Below are 19,664 nucleotides of genomic sequence, written 5' to 3' on the forward strand. Positions count from 1 at the left end.
CGTGTTCTTATTTCTTACTCGTCCACCTGCAGGCTGTCTGGGGTTCAGGCCGGCCCCCTGTGGCTGTTCGTCTCCCCGGACACTGTGGGGGAGGCTGGAGGTCCCCAGAGGGGTGCACAGAGACGTGGGAGGACGCTGGGGGCCTGGGCGCAGGACTCGCAGTCTCTGCCCACGTCCCATTGGCCGGAGCATATCACGTGGCCGCCACGCCTGGGGTGGGGAACCCTGCTTCTCTCACGGGGGAGTGGACGTTTGTTAGGTAACATGCGATCTGCCAGGGTTTTTTTATTTTTATTGATTTTTTTACAGAGAGGAAGGGAGAGGGATAGAGAGTTAGAAACATCGATGAGAGAGAAACATCGATCAGCTGCCTCCTGCACGGCCCCCACCTGGGGATGTGCCCGCAACCCAGGTACATGCCCTTGACTGGAATCGAACCTGGGACCCTTCAGTCCGCAGGCCGACGCTCTATCCACTGAGCCACACCAGTCAGGGCACATTTTTATTTCAATATGTATTTTTATTGATTTCAGAGAGGAAAGGAGAGGGAGAGATAGAAACATCCGTGATGAGAGAGTCATTGATCGGTTGCCTCCTGCACGCCTCCCCCACTGGGGATGGAGCCTGCAACCCAGGTATGTGCCCTTGACCGGAATCGAACCTGGGACCCTTCGGTCCGCAGGCTGACGCTCTATCCACTGAGCCACACCAGCCAGGGGTGTTACAATCTCTTCTTTCCCTCGCTTTTGGGTTTCCTTCTCCTACATCTTGACTCGCACGCCCCGTCCTTTACGGTGGGGGAGGTCACGGAATCGCAGCGGGTTCGCGGTGAAAGGGGACCTCAGCTGTCACCGGGTTGGTGCTGCGCCGTGGCCAGAGGGATGGGTCCCTTCGGGTGGCCTGGTTGCAAGCGACAGAGTCCCACTCGACTGTGTTCATCCAAACGGAATTCAGAGGCCGACCGGGCCGGGCTGAGAAAGGACAGGGCTCAGGGCGGCTGCAGGGGCCTGGGGGGGGGGGGCGGGGACCGGCGGGCAGCTTCCCGGGGGCGTCCCTGTCTGCAGGCTCCACGCTTCGTCCCCGGGACAGAGCTCAGAGGTCACGTTCAGCGCGAGCACGGGCAGGGCCGGCGGCCGGGCGTTGCTCCCTCCGCCCGGAGGGTCCAGGCCCTGCCCTGACAGCCGCTCTGAGACGGCTTCCCACGGAGAGAGGGTCACGTCCTGGGGGAAATGGGGAGCATTGCCGGGAGCAGGAGAGATACCAGCTGCAGCCCTGGCCGGTGTGGCTCAGTGGATAGAGCGTCGGCCTGCGGACTGAAGGGTCCCAGGTTTGATTCCGGTCAAGGGCATGTACCTTGGTTGTGGGCTCGACCCCCAGTAGGAGGCGTGCAGGAGGCAGCCGATCCATGATTCTCTCTCATCATGGATGTTTCTCTCTCTCTCTCTCCTCTTCCTTCCTCTCGGACATGAACAAAGAAATATATTTATAAAAAGAAAAGAAAAAGAAAGAAATACCAGCTACACCAGACAAGTAGTAGGATTGGGGGCAGGAGACGGCTGTGGCGTGAGAAAACATAGCCACTCGATTCAAAATACACGATTCTGGAAATAAAACCACAGAAAGTAAAATTCAACGCAATCTTTTTTTTTTTTTAATGCGTTTTTATTGATGTCAGAGAGGAAGGGAGAGTGAGAGAGAGAGACATCCATGATGAGAGAGAATCATGCATCGGCTGCCTCCTGCACGCCCCACACTGGGGATGGAGCCCGCAACCCGGGCATGTGCCCTGACCGGGAATCGAACCTGGGACCCTTCAGTCTGCAGGCTGATGCTCTATGCACGGAGCAACACTGGCCAGGGCGCCAGCTGCTTCCCGAGGCCTCTTGGGCCTGTTGGAGAGACAGCTGGGCTGCTCTGGGCCCGAGTGCGGGAGGAGGGGAGGAGGGGAGGAGGGGAGGAGGGGAGGGGGGGAGGAGGGGAGGGGGGAGGGGAGGAGGGGAGGAGGGGGGAGGGGAGGAGGGGAGGAGGGGGGGACGCTGGCTCCCTCGGGACCCTCCAGCCGCCCTGGGTTAGCGAGGCCGGTGGCTGTGTCTGCAGCAGCCCGCCCCCAGCTGACCGCACCCCGAAGGGTTAGACTCAGAGAGGACTGTCCACTGGGCCCTGCTCCCCAGCGCCTCCTGGTGGACAGTGTCAGGAATTCCCAGGCAGGGGTCTGTGTGTGAGTGTGCCTGTGCATGTGTGAGTGAATGTGCCTGTGTATGTGTGTGTGAGTGTGCCTGTGCATGTGTGTGTGAGTGTGCCTGTGCATGTGTGTGTGAGTGTGCATGTGTGAGAGTGAGTGTGCCTGTGCATGTGCGTGTGTGTGTGAGTGTGCCTGTGCATGTGTGAGTGAGTGTGCCTGTGCATGTGTGAGAGTGAGTGTGTATGTGCATGTGTGTGTGAGTGTGCCTGTGCATGTGTGTGTGAGTGTGCCTGTGCATGTGTGAGTGAGTGTGCCTGTGCATGTGTGAGAGTGAGTGTGTATGTGCATGTGTGTGTGCCTGTGCATGTGTGTGTGTGAGTGTGCCTGTGCATGTGTGAGTGAGTGTGCCTGTGCATGTGTGTGTGAGTGTGCCTGTGCATGTGTGTGTGTGAGTGTGCATGTGTGAGAGTGAGTGTGCCTGTGCATGTGCGTGTGTGTGTGAGTGTGCCTGTGCATGTGTGAGTGAGTGTGCCTGTGCATGTGTGAGAGTGAGTGTGTATGTGCATGTGTGTGTGAGTGTGCCTGTGCATGTGTGTGTGTGTGAGTGTGCATGTGTGAGAGTGAGTGTGCCTGTGCATGTGCGTGTGTGTGTGAGTGTGCCTGTGCATGTGTGAGAGTGAGTGTGTGTATGTGTGCATGTACGTGTGTGCATGAGTGTGTGTATATGTGCATGTATGTGTGTGTGCACGTGTGTGAGTGTGCCTGTGCATGTGTGACAGTGAGTGTGCATGTGTGCATGTACATGTGTGTGCATGAGTGTGCATGCGCATGTACGTGTGTGCGTGTGTGTGCATGTGCGTGTGAGCACATATATGTGTGTGAGTGAATGTGTGTGCGTGTGAGTGTGTGAGTGTGTGCATGTGTGTGAGCGTGTGCATGTGTGTACGTGCATGTATATCAGTGTGTGCATGCATGTGTGCACGCGTGTATGTGTGTGCATGTGTGCACACATATGCATGCATGTGTGTGCACATGTGTGTGAGTGAATGCATGTGTGTGCATGTGAGTGTGCGTGTGTTCATGTGCGTGTGTGTGGGTGAGTGTATGCGTGTGCATGCATGTGTGCACATGTGTGTGTGTGTGTGCCCTGGGGACTCACATGCCTTCTCTTCAGCCCCAGCCCCTCTCTCTGGCTCTCCGTCTCCCCCCGAAAGAGCGAGGACTTCACCTGCTCCCTTCATTTGGGCGGCTGCCCCCCCCCCACTCCCAGGGTTCAGCTTCCCCGGCTGCTGCAGAGCGGGACACACCGCCTTCCTGGGCCGCCCCTCCCCGCCCCCTTCCAGTAAACAGGCGTTTTTAAGGGTTTTCTGATGGGAAACAGATGGGGGTAACAAAGCCATGAAAACGTGTGAATCATCCAAAAAGAAAACAATTCCTGGTCTCGCCAACCGCAGGCTAATTCCCAACACCTCCCGACATGGCCATTAGAGCGCCTCGCGGCGTGCTGCCCGCTGGTCACCCCGCCTTCCGCTCTGCTGTGACCGCCCTGCCCCCCGTTCTGTGACACCCCTATTCGGGAGGACCGTGACACGCCCACACGCACACGCTCCGTCCGCTCCCTCTTCAGGGGCAGCTACCACAGATGTGGAGACTGAGGCTCCGGGAAATCCGGGGTCTAATGCGGTAGCCACCAGCCACATGTGGCTGCTTAGGTGTAATTCCAGCCTGGCCGGCGTGGCTTCGTGGTGGAGCATCAACCCATGAACCAGGAGGTCAGGGTTCGATTCCCGGTCAGGGCACATGCCCAGGTTGCGGGCTCCATCCCCAGTGGGGGGCGTGCAGGAGGCGGCCGATTCATGATTCTCTCTCCTCATGGATGTTTTTTTCTTTCTCTCCCTCTCCCTTCCTCTCTCTGACATCAGTAAAAACATAATTCTATCTAATAAAGAGGGAATATGCAAATTGACTGTCACTCAGCCACAAAGATGGCGGCGCCCACAGCGGAGGGTGGGGGTTTCTATAACACAAGATGGCGGCGCCCACAGTGGAGGCCGAGTTCCCCTAACGAGCCTTAACGAGCAATCAGCAGGGACCTGCCCCCGTGGGGCTTGACAGGGGACCTCAGGCTGCTCCCCCCACCCCAGCACCAGGCCTGGGGACCTGAGGCTGCACCCCCCACCTGGTGGGGCTTGACAAGGGTGGGGCCAGCTGGGTCTGGATCTCGCCCAATGGGGGTGGGGCCAGCTGGGTCTGAGTCTCATGCGATTTTGAGGTGCATGCAGGTGGGCGGGGACTTGACTCTAGTTCCCGCGGCACACCCCAGACTCTGACAGGAGGAAGATTTTCATACACATTTTACTAATTTTCTTTCATCTCTGACACTTCTATTCTAGAGAAAGGGCAAATAGCAATATTAAAATATTTCCTCTAATTAATCCCCTTTTAATGTGCACGAATTCCGTGCACCGGGCCACTAGTTTTAAGTAAATAAACATAGCCCTAGCCAGTGTGGCTCAGTGGATAGCATGTCGGCCTGCAGACTGAAGGGTCCCGGATTCGATTCCGGCCAAGGGCACAGGCCCGGGTGGCGGGCTCCATCCCCAGTGTGGGGCATGCAGGAGGCAGCCGATCCATGATTCTCTCTCGTCATTGATGTTTCTGTCTCTCTCCCTCTCCCTTCCTCTCTGACATCAATAAATAAATTTTTAAAAAGCATGGTAACTTTATAAAAATATAAATAAATAAAATTCCCACTAAAGTTAGAAAGTCCGTTGCTCGGACACGTGAGCCGGGTTTCCCATGTCCGTGGCTGCACGCGAGAGGCCACGTGGCGACAGTGCAGGCAGAGCGTGACCGTCACCCCGAAGGTGTGGGGGTGCTGGTGCCGGCCACGCACGTCTCCCCGGTGGGCGTGGGCCGGGCAGGATTCCAGCCCAGAGCGGCCCGGCCCCAGGCTGTGTGACCTCCGCCGTCCCCCTCCCTAAAGGTCCTGATCCCGCATCTCCCCCCGAAGCCGGCCGGGCGGCGGGAGGAACCCGGACTCCGTGGCTTCACGTTGCGCTTCCCCGGGACCCGCCCCGAGCCCCTCAGGCTGGTCCTCGGGGGCCCGGAGGGCAGGCCCCGGCCCGTCCTGCACACGCGCTGGCCCCGCTGGGTCAGAGCCTCGCTTGGCACATGGGTCTGCTTTCCCCTGCCCAATGGCCCTCAATGCTTATCCTCCTCCTGACCCCAGAGTGGCCAGCAGCGTGCCTGCCCCGGGGAGAGGGCTGGGGGGCAGGGCCAGAGCTGCAGCAGCGTGGCTGTGGCGAGCCGGCCCGGCCATGGCACGCTCAGCCCCACGTTGGGCGCCTTAGGTGCCGCGCCAGCTCAGCCAGGTTCGGTGACCCTGAGAGGGGGCGGTGAGGGGTTGAGAAAAGACCGGCAGGAGAAGGAAAGCTGGGTCTGGGTGGGACGCTGCCCTCTCTGATGGAGAGCCAGCGGCAGCACCACGGACTGCAAGCCGTGTCTTTATTGTATAGCCCGACTAGAGGCCCGATGCATGAAGATTTGTGCAAGAATGGGCGTTCCTTCCCCTGACTGCCGGCACCGCCTTTGCTCACGCTGGAGCCACCTTTTAAAAAAAAAAAGAAATTTATTGATTTCTTACAGAGAGGAAGGGAGAGGGAGAGAGAGTTAGAAACATTGATGAGAGAGGAACATCAATCAGCTGCCTCCTACACGCCCCCCACTGGGGATGGAGCCCGCAACCCGGGCATGTGCCCTGACCGGGAATCGAACCCTGACCTCCTGGTTCACAGGTTGACGCTCAGCCACGGAGCCACGCCGGCTGGGCCCCCGGAGTTTTCAAAGAGGAAATAATACACAATTGTTGGCTTCCGTCAGCCTTGGAAGATGGCTGTCGTCGAAAACTTTTATTACGAAGTTATAGTGCCCTTCACAGGAAATAGGAGAGTTAATGATCATGACCTTGGATGTGGCATTGCCTTTTTACACCGAGGGGCCAGATGATGATGATCTCTGAACGCATAGTCGTCTGGCCACTCCGTGTATTTGTATCTCAAATGGGTCCCAAAAGGATTCTAGACTTTGGCTGGAGATCAGCCACCTATTTGCCCTGAGCTTTCTATCAGCCGGTGCAAAGGGAAAAAAACTGATCAGGTGCACGATTTATAGTATCTTTGATATCAAATCAATGAGGTGCTCAAGAGAAGTACACTGAGTGGCCAGATGATTATGCGCTCAGAGATCATCATAATCTGGCCACTCAGTGTGTGTGTGTGTGTGTGTGTGTATATATATATATATATATATATATATATATATATATATATGAGGCCCGGTGCATGAATTCGTGCATGGGTGGGGTCCAGCCAGCCTGGCCAGGGGGAGGGGACATGGGCGGTTGGCCGGCCTGCCTGCTGGTCGAACTCCTGGTCGAGGGGACCATTTGCATATTAGCCTTTTATTATATAGGATGTACACTGAGTGGCCAGATGATTATGCGTTCAGAGATCATCATCATCTGGCCACTCAGTGTAGATAGAGCACAAAAGTATGTGATAAAAGTAAAAATAAATAAATTAAGGTTTAAAATGAAAAAACACCTTTTATTCCTGAGGTGTTTGTTGACATTTTAATATTATTATTTATTAATATGAATAGTATTGATTAACCTTTTGCACTCGGATGTTGAGTGTGACTCGACACGGTTAGCATTAGAATAAAGGAATCGAGAAAAAAGCAAGCGAGTGCAAAGGGTTAATATAATTAAAATAATTAATATTATTATGATTGATTGATTGATTTCAGAGAGAAAGGGAGAGGGGGAGAGAGAGAGAGAAACATCCGTGATGAGAGAGAATCATGGATCGGCCGCCTCCTGCACGCCCCCCACTGGGGATGGAGCCTGTAACCCGGGCCTGTGCCCTGACCCGGAAGCGAACCCTGACCTCCTGGTTCACAGGTTGACGCTCAGCCACGGAGCCACGCCGGCCGGCCGGCCAGGCCCAGGTTTCTGTGGGAAGAACTCTGCAGGCAGGCTGAGCGTGGGGCCTGGGCATGGGGCCGGCCCTGGCAGAGGGGACTTACCAGGTGTGAGGGGGCGTCAGGCTGTGGGCGGACACGGTCCTGCTGGGATCGCGGAGGCCCTCATAGCGGGACACGGCGGTCAGGGTCCCAGGAGGAGGTGCGGAGGCGACAGAGCGGATTGGGGCGATGCGGGCTGCAGCTGGAGGAGGGGTCCCCCGCCAAGGGGCACGGGGGGGGGGGGGGGGGGGGCGGGTATAGACGCCAAAAGGGACAGAGCTCCTCCCCCAGGCCCTCCCCCCACTGCCCGGGGCCCAGCCCTGCCGGCCGTGACCGCTGGCCTGTGGGGCTGGTTTGGACTCCTGACCCCCTGGCCGCCGAAGCCACACTTTCTAGAAGCTTCTGTGCCCAGCACTGGGGCCATCTGTGCGGCAGCCGGGGAGCTGGCTCTGACTCCTCGGGGTGATTTCTTGGCCTTGCTGCGAGCCAGGTTCGCCGCTTTGAACTCAGGGGCTTCAGAGAAACACCTCCCCCCGCCCTGCTCCCCCGCCTCCCCCCCCCCCCCCCCCCCCCCCCCCCCCCCCGCCGCATCTGCAGATTCCAGGGCGTCAGCACCTGAGATCCCGCAGGTCCAGCCTCGGGCGGCCGGGCAGGCAGGCGGGAGGGGCCCCTCCGGGCTGGGAGCCGGTGGGCCACGGCCTTGCATGTGGTCTGCGCCCCGGGGGGTGGGGGGGCCGGAGGAGGCGTGCGCTCTGATGCTCCCGCCAGGCGGCGGCTGAGCAGCGGTCCAGGCCTCGAGGCCACCGGACAGGTGGCTGCTCCTGAAACGCCGCCCGCCGGGAGGGGAAGGGCCCGCAGCCAGGTCAGCAGGCCGGCCAGGAGCCAGCTAGGGGCAGGCTAGGCCCCGGCCGGTGTGGCTCAGTGGGTAGAGCGCCGGCCTGCGGACCGAAGGGTCCCGGGCTCCATTCCGGTCAAGGGCACATGCCCTGGTGGCGGGCTCCATCCCCGGCCCGGGCCCTGGTCAGGGTTCATGCAGGAGGCAATCCATCGATGTGTCTCTCTCCCATCGATGTTTCTCTCTGTCTCTCCCTCTCCCTTCCCCTCTCTCTGGAAATCAATGGGCCCTGGCTGGTGTGGCTCAGTGGATAGAGGTGTGGCTTGGTGTGGCCTGTGGACCGAAGGGTCCCGGGTTCGATTCCCGGTCAAGGGCACAGGCCCGGGTTGCGGGCTTGATCCCCAGTGTGGGGCGTGCAGGAGGCAACCGATCCATGAGTCTCTCTCATCACGGATGTTCCTCTCTCTCTTCCTCTCCCTTCCTCTCTGAATTCAATAAAATATATTTAAAAATAACAATAAAATAAAATTAAAAACCAATGGGAACGTGTCCTCGGGGGAGGATGAACACCAACAACAACACAGTGAGAAGCAGGCTGGGCCTCTGCTCCAGGAAAGCCCGGGGGCCTGTGGTAAGGCGGCAATCAGGCTGATAATCAGAGACAGCTGCCCCGTTTCATGCTCTTGTCCCCACCACGGGGTGGGGGGGGGGGGGCCAGGGGCACAAGCACAGAGCACCCTCCCTCACCAGCCAGGAGGAGGGAGCGGGGAGGGAGCAGGAGGGCGCGATGGGGTCAGCACGGGGCTGGTGAACCCTGCGCTGTCCAGCGGGACCGTGCAGACACCCGGAGCCGGCCGCTGTGCTGGGCACAGAAGCTTCTAGAGAGCGTGGCTGCAGACGCGGAGGTGGAAGCCCGTCGGGCATGGACGGGCTCGCTTTCGTGAAGACGGGCTGGGGCTGCATTGCTTTTGTTTTGTTTTTTTAAAAATATATTTTATTGATTTTTCACAGAGAGGAAGGGAGAGGGAGAGAGAGTTACAAACATCGATGAGAGAGAAACATCGATCAGCTGCCTCCTGCACGCCCCCCACTGGGGATGTGCCCGCAACCAAGGCACATGCCCTTGACCGGAATCGAACCCGGGACCCTTCAGTCCGCAGGCCAACGTGCTACCCACTGAGCCATACCGGCTGGGGCGGCGCCGCATTGTTGTGGGGGCCTCACAGGGAGGGGGGTGGGGGGTGCATCGTGTCCGTGTGAATCCCAGCCACGTGGCGATCGGGGTGCGAGCTCGGCGGGGTGGTGGGGGCGGTAAGGCCTGGATCACCCCACGCGTCCACATGCCAGCCGGGGACAGGGCGAGAGCTGGGCCCCCGAGGGGGTGGGCGTCGCTTCTGCCCGGCCCGTGCCCACAGCAGCTGCAGGCGCCCGGCACCTGTCTCTCCGGGAAGCCCTGTGTCTGCCGAACACCCCGGAGACGTCAGTACCGCCGAGCGGAAGAGGGGCGGATCCGGGGACAAACAGCTGTGCCTGCCCCGCTGCCCCCGACCTGAGCATGTGTGGCCGGGGAGCCTGCTGTTGGCTCAGAGGCAGCCTCCTCTCCCTCGCTTCCTGCTGTGCAAAGGGCCTGGGGCCACCACGCAGGCCGCAGAGGGAGCCCCGTGCAGGAGGGTCAGGCAGCCGGCAGGGCCCCGAGCCCCGGGGCCACACGCAGCCCTCTGATGTCCCCGCCCCCGCGTCTGCCCTAGGGAAGCCCAGGTACCTGCACATCGGGGAGGAGGTCGACGGCGTGGACATGCGGGCCGAGGTGGGGCTGCTGAGCCGCAACCTGGTGATTGCGGGGGAGATGGAGGCCGGGTGCTACCCCTACACCAGCCACATCTGCAGCTTCTTTGACTTCGACACCTTCGGGGGCCACATCAAGGTAGGGGGGGACCTGCCCGCGCGGCCACAGCCCCCACCCGAGACTTCCCAGGACGGCAGGCTCGGCCGGAGGGGCGGAGGTGCAGGAGAGGGGCCGAGGCGGGGGAACCTTCTGAGGGTGGAGAAGACTTACGTACCAACCACAGGCGTGCTGTCCACCCACCCGGACTGGGGAAGGGAGAGATGGGGGCCAACTAGGGACGGCTCCCTATGCCCCACCCACCAGTCCCACCAGTCCCACCAGCCACACCAGCCACACCAGTCCCACCAGCCCCACCAGTCCCACCAGCCACACCAGCCACACCAGCCCCACCAGCCACACCAGTCCCACCAGTCCCACCAGCCACACCAGCCACACCAGCCACACCAGTCCCACCAGCCACACCAGCCACACCAGTCCCACCAGCCCCACCAGCCCCACCAGCCACACCAGCCACACCAGTCCCACCAGTCCCACCAGCCACACCAGCCCCACCAGCCACACCAGTCCCACCAGTCCCACCAGTCCCACCAGTCCCACCAGCCACACCAGCCACACCAGTCCCACCAGCCACACCAGTCCCACCAGCCACACCAGCCCCACCAGTCCCACCAGTCCCACCAGCCCCACCAGTCCCACCAGCCACACCAGCCACACCAGTCCCACCAGCCACACCAGTCCCACCAGCCACACCAGTCCCACCAGTCCCACCAGCAACACCAGCCACACCAGTCCCACCAGTCCCACCAGCCACACCAGTCCCACCAGCCACACCAGCCACACCAGCCACACCAGTCCCACCAGCCACACCAGTCCCACCAGCCCCACCAGTCCCACCAGCCCCACCAGTCCCACCAGTCCCACCAGCCACACCAGCCACACCAGCCACACCAGTCCCACCAGCCCCACCAGCCACACCAGTCCCACCAGCCACACCAGTCCCACCAGCCCCACCAGCCACACCAGCCACACCAGTCCCACCAGCCACACCAGCCCCACCAGCCACACCAGTCCCACCAGTCCCACCAGCCACACCAGTCCCACCAGCCACACCAGTCCCACCAGCCACACCAGCCACACCAGTCCCACCAGCCACACCAGCCCCACCAGCCCCACCAGCCCCACCAGTCCCACCAGTCCCACCAGTCCCACCAGCCACACCAGTCCCACCAGTCCCACCAGTCCCACCAGCCACACCAGACACACCAGTCACACCAGTCCCACCAGTCCCACCAGCCACACCAGCCACACCAGTCCCACCAGCCACACCAGTCCCACCAGTCCCACCAGCCACACCAGCCACACCAGTCCCACCAGCCACACCAGTCCCACCAGTCCCACCAGCCACACCAGCCCCACCAGTCCCACCAGCCACACCAGCCACACCAGCCCCACCAGCCACACCAGTCCCACCAGCCACACCAGCCCCACCAGTCCCACCAGCCCCACCAGTCCCACCAGCCACACCAGCCCCACCAGTCCCACCAGCCACACCAGTCCCACCAGCCACACCAGTCCCACCAGCCACACCAGTCCCACCAGCCCCACCAGCCACACCAGCCACACCAGCCACACCAGCCACACCAGTCCCACCAGCCCCACCAGTCCCACCAGCCACACCAGCCACACCAGTCCCACCAGCCACACCAGTCCCACCAGTCCCACCAGCCACACCAGCCCCACCAGTCCCACCAGCCACACCAGCCACACCAGTCCCACCAGCCACACCAGCCACACCAGCCACACCAGCCCCACCAGCCACACCAGTCCCACCAGTCCCACCAGCCACACCAGTCCCACCAGTCCCACCAGTCCCACCAGCCACACCAGACACACCAGTCACACCAGTCCCACCAGTCCCACCAGCCACACCAGCCACACCAGTCCCACCAGCCACACCAGTCCCACCAGCCACACCAGTCCCACCAGTCCCACCAGCCACACCAGCCACACCAGTCCCACCAGCCACACCAGCCACACCAGTCCCACCAGCCACACCAGCCCCACCAGCCCCACCAGTCCCACCAGTCCCACCAGCCACACCAGTCCCACCAGTCCCACCAGTCCCACCAGCCACACCAGACACACCAGTCACACCAGTCCCACCAGTCCCACCAGCCACACCAGCCACACCAGTCCCACCAGCCACACCAGTCCCACCAGTCCCACCAGCCACACCAGTCCCACCAGTCCCACCAGCCACACCAGTCCCACCAGCCACACCAGCCCCACCAGGTGCCACCAGCCCCACCAGTCCCACCAGCCACACCAGTCCCACCAGCCACACCAGTCCCACCAGCCACACCAGCCCCACCAGTCCCACCAGCCACACCAGCCACACCAGTCCCACCAGCCACACCAGTCCCACCAGCCACACCAGGTGCCACCAGCCACACCAGTCCCACCAGTCCCACCAGTCCCACCAGTCCCACCAGCCACACCAGCCACACCAGTCCCACCAGCCACACCAGGTGCCACCAGCCACACCAGTCCCACCAGTCCCACCAGTCACACCAGTCACACCAGCCCCACCAGTCCCACCAGTCCCACCAGCCCCACCAGTCCCACCAGTCACACCAGCCCCACCAGTCCCACCAGCCACACCAGCCCCACCAGCCACACCAGCCACACCAGTCCCACCAGCCACACCAGCCCCACCAGTCCCACCAGTCCCACCAGCCACACCAGTCCCACCAGCCACACCAGCCACACCAGTCCCACCAGTCCCACCAGCCCCACCAGTCACACCAGTCACACCAGCCCCACCAGTCCCACCAGTCCCACCAGTCCCACCAGCCACACCAGTCCCACCAGTCCCACCAGTCCCACCAGCCCCACCAGTCCCACCAGCCACACCAGTCCCACCAGCCACACCAGTCACACCAGTCCCACCACTCCCACCAGCCACACCAGCCCCACCAGCCACACCAGTCCCACCAGCCACACCAGCCACACCAGTCCCACCAGTCCCACCAGCCACACCAGCCACACCAGTCCCACCAGCCACACCAGGTGCCACCAGCCACACCAGTCCCACCAGCCACACCAGTCCCACCAGCCACACCAGTCCCACCAGTCCCACCAGTCCCACCAGTCCCACCAGCCACACCAGCCCCACCAGTCCCACCAGCCACACCAGTCCCACCAGCCACACCAGCCACACCAGTCCCACCAGCCACACCAGGTGCCACCAGCCACACCAGTCCCACCAGCCACACCAGCCACACCAGTCCCACCAGCCACACCAGTCCCACCAGTCCCACCAGCCCCACCAGTCCCACCAGCCCCATCAGGTGCCAGGGAGCGCCTCCCGACTCCTCGGACTCCGTCTCTCCCCCAGTTCGCCCGGGGCTTCTCAGCGGCACACCTGGAGGGCGTGGAGCTGCGGCACATGGGGCAGCAGCTGGTGGGCCAGTACCCCATCCACTTCCACCTGGCGGGCGACCTGGACGAGCGGGGTGGCTACGACCCGCCCACCTACGTGCGGGACCTGTCCATCCACCACACCTTCTCGCGCTGCGTCACCGTCCATGGATCCAACGGCCTGTTGGTGAGCACTCTCCCGGGGGAACCGGCCTCCCGCCCTCCCGCCCTCCCGCCACGCAGCCGGCTCTCGGGTCACCGGGTCCAGGGCCTCGGGGCGGAACCACGGGGCCTCAAATGACAGCAGCTGCCAGCCAAGGAAGAGGACACGGGCTGGCTCCCGGCCAAAGGGCACCAAGACGCAGGGTTGTGGTGGTCCCGGGGAGGGGGGGAGGGTGCCCGCGTGGGGGGAGGGTCCTCCCTGGGCCATGCAGTGCGACAGTCTGTGAGCCGAGGCGAGGGGACCACGCGGACTGCTGTGGTGTCTGCCTGTGTGCCAGCGGCCTATCTCGATTTGTACATAGTTCTTTTTTTAAAAAACAAAACAAAACACATTTTTATTGATGTCAGAGAGGAAGGGAGAGGGAGGGAGGGATAGAAACATCAACAATGAGAGAGAATCACGGATCGGCTGCCTCCTGCACGCCCCTCACTGGGGATGGAGCCTGCAACCCGGGCATGTGCCCTGACCGGGAATCGAACCGTGACCTCCTGGTTCCTAGGTCGATGCTCAACCACGGGGCCACGCCGGCCGGGGCCAACTTATCTATACTCATAAAAGGGTAATATGCTAATTAGACCAGGTTGACCGGACATCTTCTGGTCGTCCTTCCAGACAAAGCCACCACGGTGGTGGGGGCCGAGGCAGAGGTGGTTAGGGGCAATCAGGCCGGCAGGGGACAACAGTTAGGGTTGATCAGGCCAGCAGGGGAGGGCAGTTAGGGGCGATCAGGCCGGCAGGGGAGAGCAGTTAGGGGCAATCAGGCCGGCAGGGGAGAGCAGTTAGGGGTGATCAGGCATGCAGGAGAGAGCAGTTAGGGGCAATCAGGTCGGCAGGAGAGAGCAGTTAGGGGCAATCAGGCTGGCAGGGGAGGGCAGTTAGGGACGATCAGGCTGGCAGGGGAGAGCAGTTAGGGGACGATCAGGCAGGCAGGTAGGTGAGCGGTTAGACGCCAGCAGTCCTGGATTGGCGAGGGTGCAGGCCAGGCTGAGGGACCCACCTCCCCCCTCCATGCTCGAATTTTGTGCACCAGGACTCTAGTATTTTCTATGAACGTTTCCAACTGGACGGTTGGAGTGGCACCTCCAGCTTGTGATTGCTTTGGCTCGCACGGTGTTTAGAGAAACATGTGATCGTTTATTCTCTAAACCGGTCATTGTACGCTGCCCTGCACCCCCTTCACACCGACCGAACTCACGCCCCCCGTGAACTTTACGACCGGATGTCCCAGGTGCCATGCCGGCCCCAGATGTGTTTCCTTTGGCCTGGACGGTGTTTAAAGAAGCATTCAGATCCGCTCCCACGATTTAAACACCAAGAGAGATTTCACATCAAAGCGGGGGTCCCTGGCTTCTCTGGGCACGGCGGCCGAGCCGGCGGCACCAGACCCACCTTGCTGCCTGGCCCAGAGTCCCGGCTGCCCCGCTCGGCTGGCCTGCGTCCCCCGGTGGCCTCGAGCCCACCGCTTCCTCCTGCGTTTCAGGAGATGCCCGGGGCCGGTGCCACCGTGCATTTGTGATTGTCACACTTGCTTTTTTATTTTTAAAATCTATAATTTGATTTCAGAGGAGAAGGGAGAGGGAGAGAGAGAGAGAGAGAGAGAAACATCCATGATGAGAGAGACTCATGGATCGGCTGCTTCCTGCATGCCCCACACTGGGGATCGAGCCCACAACCCGGGCCTGTGCCCTTGCCCAGTTTCAAACCCGGGACCCTTCAGTCCGCAGGCCGACGCTCTACCCACTGAGCCACACCAGTTGGGGCCACACCTGCTTCTCATGCTTTATCCCTCTTCCCAGCCCTTGGAGCCTTGGCCAGAACAGCTCCATCCCCCCCCACACACACACACATGCTCCCCGCGGAGTCTGGGGCATGGCAGGCGCTGTCTGCTGCGTGGGGGTGCGTGGCGAGCCCATGAGCCGCCGGACGCGGGTGACAGGCCCCCCTCGCCCCGCAGGTCAAGGACGTGGTGGGCTACGACTCTCTGGGCCACTGCTTCTTCACGGAGGACGGGCCGGAGGAGCGCAACACCTTCGACCACTGCCTGGGCCTCCTGGTGAAGGCCGGCACGCTCCTGCCCTCCGACCGGGACAGCAGGATGTGCAAGGCCATCACGGAGGACTCCTTCCCGGGCTACATCCCCAAGCCCCGGCAGGACTGCAAGTAAGAGCCCCGCCCCCACGCCCGCACCGAGGCCCACACCTGGCTGCCGAGCCCCTGGCCCGGCCCCAAGCCCCCCGCCGCTCTGAGAGGGGGCGCAGTCTCTTCCCTGGTGTCCCTGTCGCCCGTCTTGTCCCCAGAGAACCACGGTTCTCAGCCTTGGGCTCTCCTGGTGCCACGTAGCACCCTCTCCTGATGCCACATAGCGCCCTCTCCTGACGCCACGTAGCGCCCTCTCCTGATGCCACGTAGCGCCCTCTCCTGGTGCCACATAGCGCCCTCTCCTGGTGCCACGTAGCGCCCTCTCATGATGCCCTATCCTCATTCCACGTAGCGCCCTCTCCTGGTGCCACGTAGCGCCCTCTCATGATGCCCTATCCTCATTCCACGTAGCGCCCTCTCCTGGTGCCACGTAGCGCCCTCATTCCACGTAGCGCCCTCTCCTGACGCCACGTAGCGCCCTCTCCTGACACCACGTAGCGCCCTCTCCTGGTGCCACGTAGCGCCCTCTCATGATGCCCTATCCTCATTCCACGTAGCGCCCTCTCCTGGTGCCACGTAGCGCCCTCATTCCACGTAGCGCCCTCATTCCACGTAGCGCCCTCATTCCACGTAGCGCCCTCTCCTGACGCCACGTAGCGCCCTCTCCTGACACCACGTAGCGCCCTCTCCTGGCGCCACGTAGCGCCCTCTCCTGGTGCCACGTAGCGCCCTCTCCTGGTGCCACGTAGCGCCCTCTCCTGGTGCCACGTAGCGCCCTCTCCTGACGCCACGTAGCGCCCTCTCCTGGTGCCACGTAGCGCCCTCTCCTGGTGCCACATAGCGCCCTCTCTTGGTGCCATGTAGCTCCCTCTCCTCATTCCACGTAGCGCCCTCTCCTGGTGCCACGTAGCGCCCTCTCCTTACGCCACGTAGCGCCCTCTCCTGGTGCCACGTAGCGCCCTCTCCTGGTGCCACGTAGCGCCCTCTCCTCATGCCACGTAGCGCCCTCTCCTGGTGCCACGTAGCGCCCTCTCCTGGCGCCACGTAGTGCCCTCTGCGGCGTGGCTGCCCCTCGGCTCCCACGTGGGCCACACAGATGGCGTGTGGACCAGAGAGACCGCTCCCTGTGCGGCGGCCTTCTGAGCCCGGGCCGCTCCCTGAGACATGGCCACCGTGCTGCCTCCGGTTTGTTTCCCACCATCTCAGGCTCCACCCACACGCAGGCCCGGCCACCCACAGAGCCAGGCCCAGGTCAAGTCCTGAGGCTCCGTGCACCCCCCTCCCCTGAGAGCAGTGGGTTTCAGATTTAAAAAATCCAGGGTTTCCCGATCGCTAAGGGGCTGCTGGGAGCAGCGGCAGCGAGGCGAGCCCACAGCACCCCCTCCCGCGCCCGCCCCCCCCCCCCCCCCGCACAGTGCGGGGCTGGCACCGTGTCTGACCCTGTCCCCCCCTCCCCGCAGCGGCGTGTCCACCTTCTGGATGGCCAACCCCAACAACAACCTGGTGAACTGCTCCGCCGCGGGGTCCGAGGTGAGCGGGGGGGGGGGTCCGGGGGGGGGGCCCCCCGCCAACCCTGAGGTACGTGTGTGCCGAGCCCCAGGCCTGAGGGGTGCCCTGGTTTTCAGCGATGGCTGTGCCTGTGTCCCCTGGTGATCGTAGCCAATGGGAACAGAGTGCAGATGGGATCCCTCAGCCTGGCCACCAATCGGGGCTGGTCAGGGCCGGCCAGCTCGGCGGGGGAGGGACCATGGGAGGTTGGCTGTGGGTGTACACTGACCACCAGGGGGCAGCTCCTGCATTAAGTATCTGCCCCCTGGTGGTCAGGGCACACCATGGCTACCGGCCGGTCGTCTGGTGGTAACGGTCGCTTAGGTTTATATATATATATAGACTAGAGGCCCGGTGCACGAAATTCGTGCACTGGCAGGGGGTGTCCCTCAGCCCAGCCTGCACCCTCTCCAATCTGGGAACCCTCTCTCGGGGGTTGTCCGACTGCCCTTTTAGGCCCGATCCCTGAAGTGGCAGTTGGACATCCCTCTCACAATCCGGGACTGCTGGCTCCCAACCGCTTGCCTGCCTGCCAGCCTGATCGGCCCCTAACCACTCCCCTGCCAGCCTCATCGATGCCTAACTGTTCCCCTGCTGGCCCGATTGCTCCCAACTGCCCTCCCCTGCCGGCCTGGTCCCCCCCTCATCTGCGCTTCCTCCCCTGCAGGCCCAGTTGCCCCCAACTGCCCCACCCTGCTGGCCCGGTCACCCCTAACTGCCCTCCCTGGCCAGCCCGGTTGCCCCCAACTGCCCTCCCCTGCCAGCCCAATTGCCCCCAACTGCCCTCCTCTGCTGGCCTGGTTCCCCCCATCTGCCCTCCCTCCCCTGCAGGCCCGGTTGCCCCCAAGTGCCCTCTCCTGCCAGCCTGGACGCCCCCAACTGCCCTCCCCTGCTGGCCCAGTCACCACTAACTGCCCTCCCCTGCCGGCCATCTTGTGACCACATGGGGGCGGCCATCTTGTGCGAGGGCGTGATGGTCAATTTGCATATTACCTTTTGATTATATAGGATAACTCATGTCAGACTGAAATCGCTGTCGCTTAGACCAGTGCCTGGCACGCCAGCAGTCTTTAAGCCAAATAATTCCGTTCTCGTGTTCACCCTACGAGGTGGGGACTGGGTGGGTGAGGAGACACAGGTAGGGGGAGCTCACGTGCCCAGGGCACCACGGGATACCAACAGGGCCTCGCTCCCCTCCCCCATCCCTCCCTGCCACTCACCCCGAGGGACCCTGAGCGGGGCAGTATCGGCCCTGGGCCCTGGGCCCGGCCTCCATGTCTGTAGAAGGAGAGAGAGAAGCCGAGAACACCACGAACCCCTCCCGCCCCCCCCATTACCTGCCCGGGGAGATGGCGCTGACACCCAGCTGCGTGGAGTCTGGCCGGTAGTCAGACCCGATGAAGGGTTTTAACAGACGGGGTGGCCCCCCCCCCCCAAAGTGCCTTTGCCTCCAGCTTTTCACTGTTTCCGAGGTGTGTTTGGGTGTGGGCAGTGGGCCTGTTGCGAGGGGCGGGGGGTTGGGGCCATTCGGCCGCCCCGGCCAGAAGCCGCCGGGCGCTGAGTCCCGTGCCTTCCCGTCCCTCCCCAACAGGAGACGGGATTCTGGTTCATCTTCCACCACGTGCCGACCGGCCCCTCCGTGGGCACCTACTCCCCGGGCTACTCTGAGCACATCCCCCTGGGGAGGTTCCACAACAACCGGGCACATTCCAACTACCGGGTGAGTCTCCCCGGACCCCCCATCAGGGCTGCCACGAGACCGGAGCTGCGGACGCGGGCATGGGGCTGGGGGCGCGGGGACAGTGGGTACGGGGAGCCCTGGGTGTCAGGCTGGCCCTCGGGCCCAGTCCCTGATGGGGCAGATGAGAAACCATGGCCCCCAGAGAAGAACAGACACGTTCAGGGTCAAAAACAAAACGAGAGCCAACGAGGGCGTAGGCCAAACGGGAGAGAGAGATCTTTAGCATGACCTGCGCTGGATGAAACGATGGATGGGTGGGTGGATGGATGGGTGATGGATGGGTGGATGGATGGATGGATGGATGGATGGGTGGATGGATGGATGGATGGATGGGTGGATGGATGGATGGAAGGATGGATGGGTGGGTGGATGGAAGGATGGATGGATGGATGGATGGGTGGGTGGGTGGGTGGGTGGAAGGATGGATGGATGGATGGATGGGTGGGTGGGTGGGTGGATGGATGAATGGGTGGATGGATGGATGGAAGGAAGGAAGGAAGGAAGGAAGGAAGGAAGGAAGGAAGGAAGGAAGGAAGGATGATGGATGGGTGGATGGGTGGATGGATGGAAGGAAGGATGGATGGATGGATGGAAGGATGGGTGGGTGGGTGGGTGGATGGATGGATGAATGGATGGATGGATGGATGGATGGATGGATGGATAAATGGATGGGTGGGTGGATGGATGGATGGATGGATGGATGGA

At 62.1% G+C, this 19,664-nt stretch overlaps 1 protein-coding gene across 3 annotated transcripts in view; it reads left to right on the top strand.

The window, feature by feature from the left end:
- Nucleotides 1-19,664, top strand: part of LOC307094899 (cell migration-inducing and hyaluronan-binding protein) — a 147,790-nt gene that overhangs the window by 95,522 nt on the left and 32,604 nt on the right. For all 3 annotated transcript variants that reach the window (XM_079764050.1, XM_079764051.1, XM_079764052.1), the window contains 5 exons: nt 9,791-9,966; nt 13,286-13,495; nt 15,486-15,691; nt 17,131-17,200; nt 18,810-18,938. In XM_079764050.1, coding sequence (XP_079620176.1) covers nt 9,791-9,966; nt 13,286-13,495; nt 15,486-15,691; nt 17,131-17,200; nt 18,810-18,938 — 791 coding nt within the window. The remainder of the gene's footprint in view (nt 1-9,790; nt 9,967-13,285; nt 13,496-15,485; nt 15,692-17,130; nt 17,201-18,809; nt 18,939-19,664) is intronic.

This window comes from Cnephaeus nilssonii (genome assembly GCF_951640355.1).
Source record: "Cnephaeus nilssonii genome assembly, chromosome: 24".
NCBI lineage: Eukaryota > Metazoa > Chordata > Mammalia > Chiroptera > Vespertilionidae > Cnephaeus > Cnephaeus nilssonii.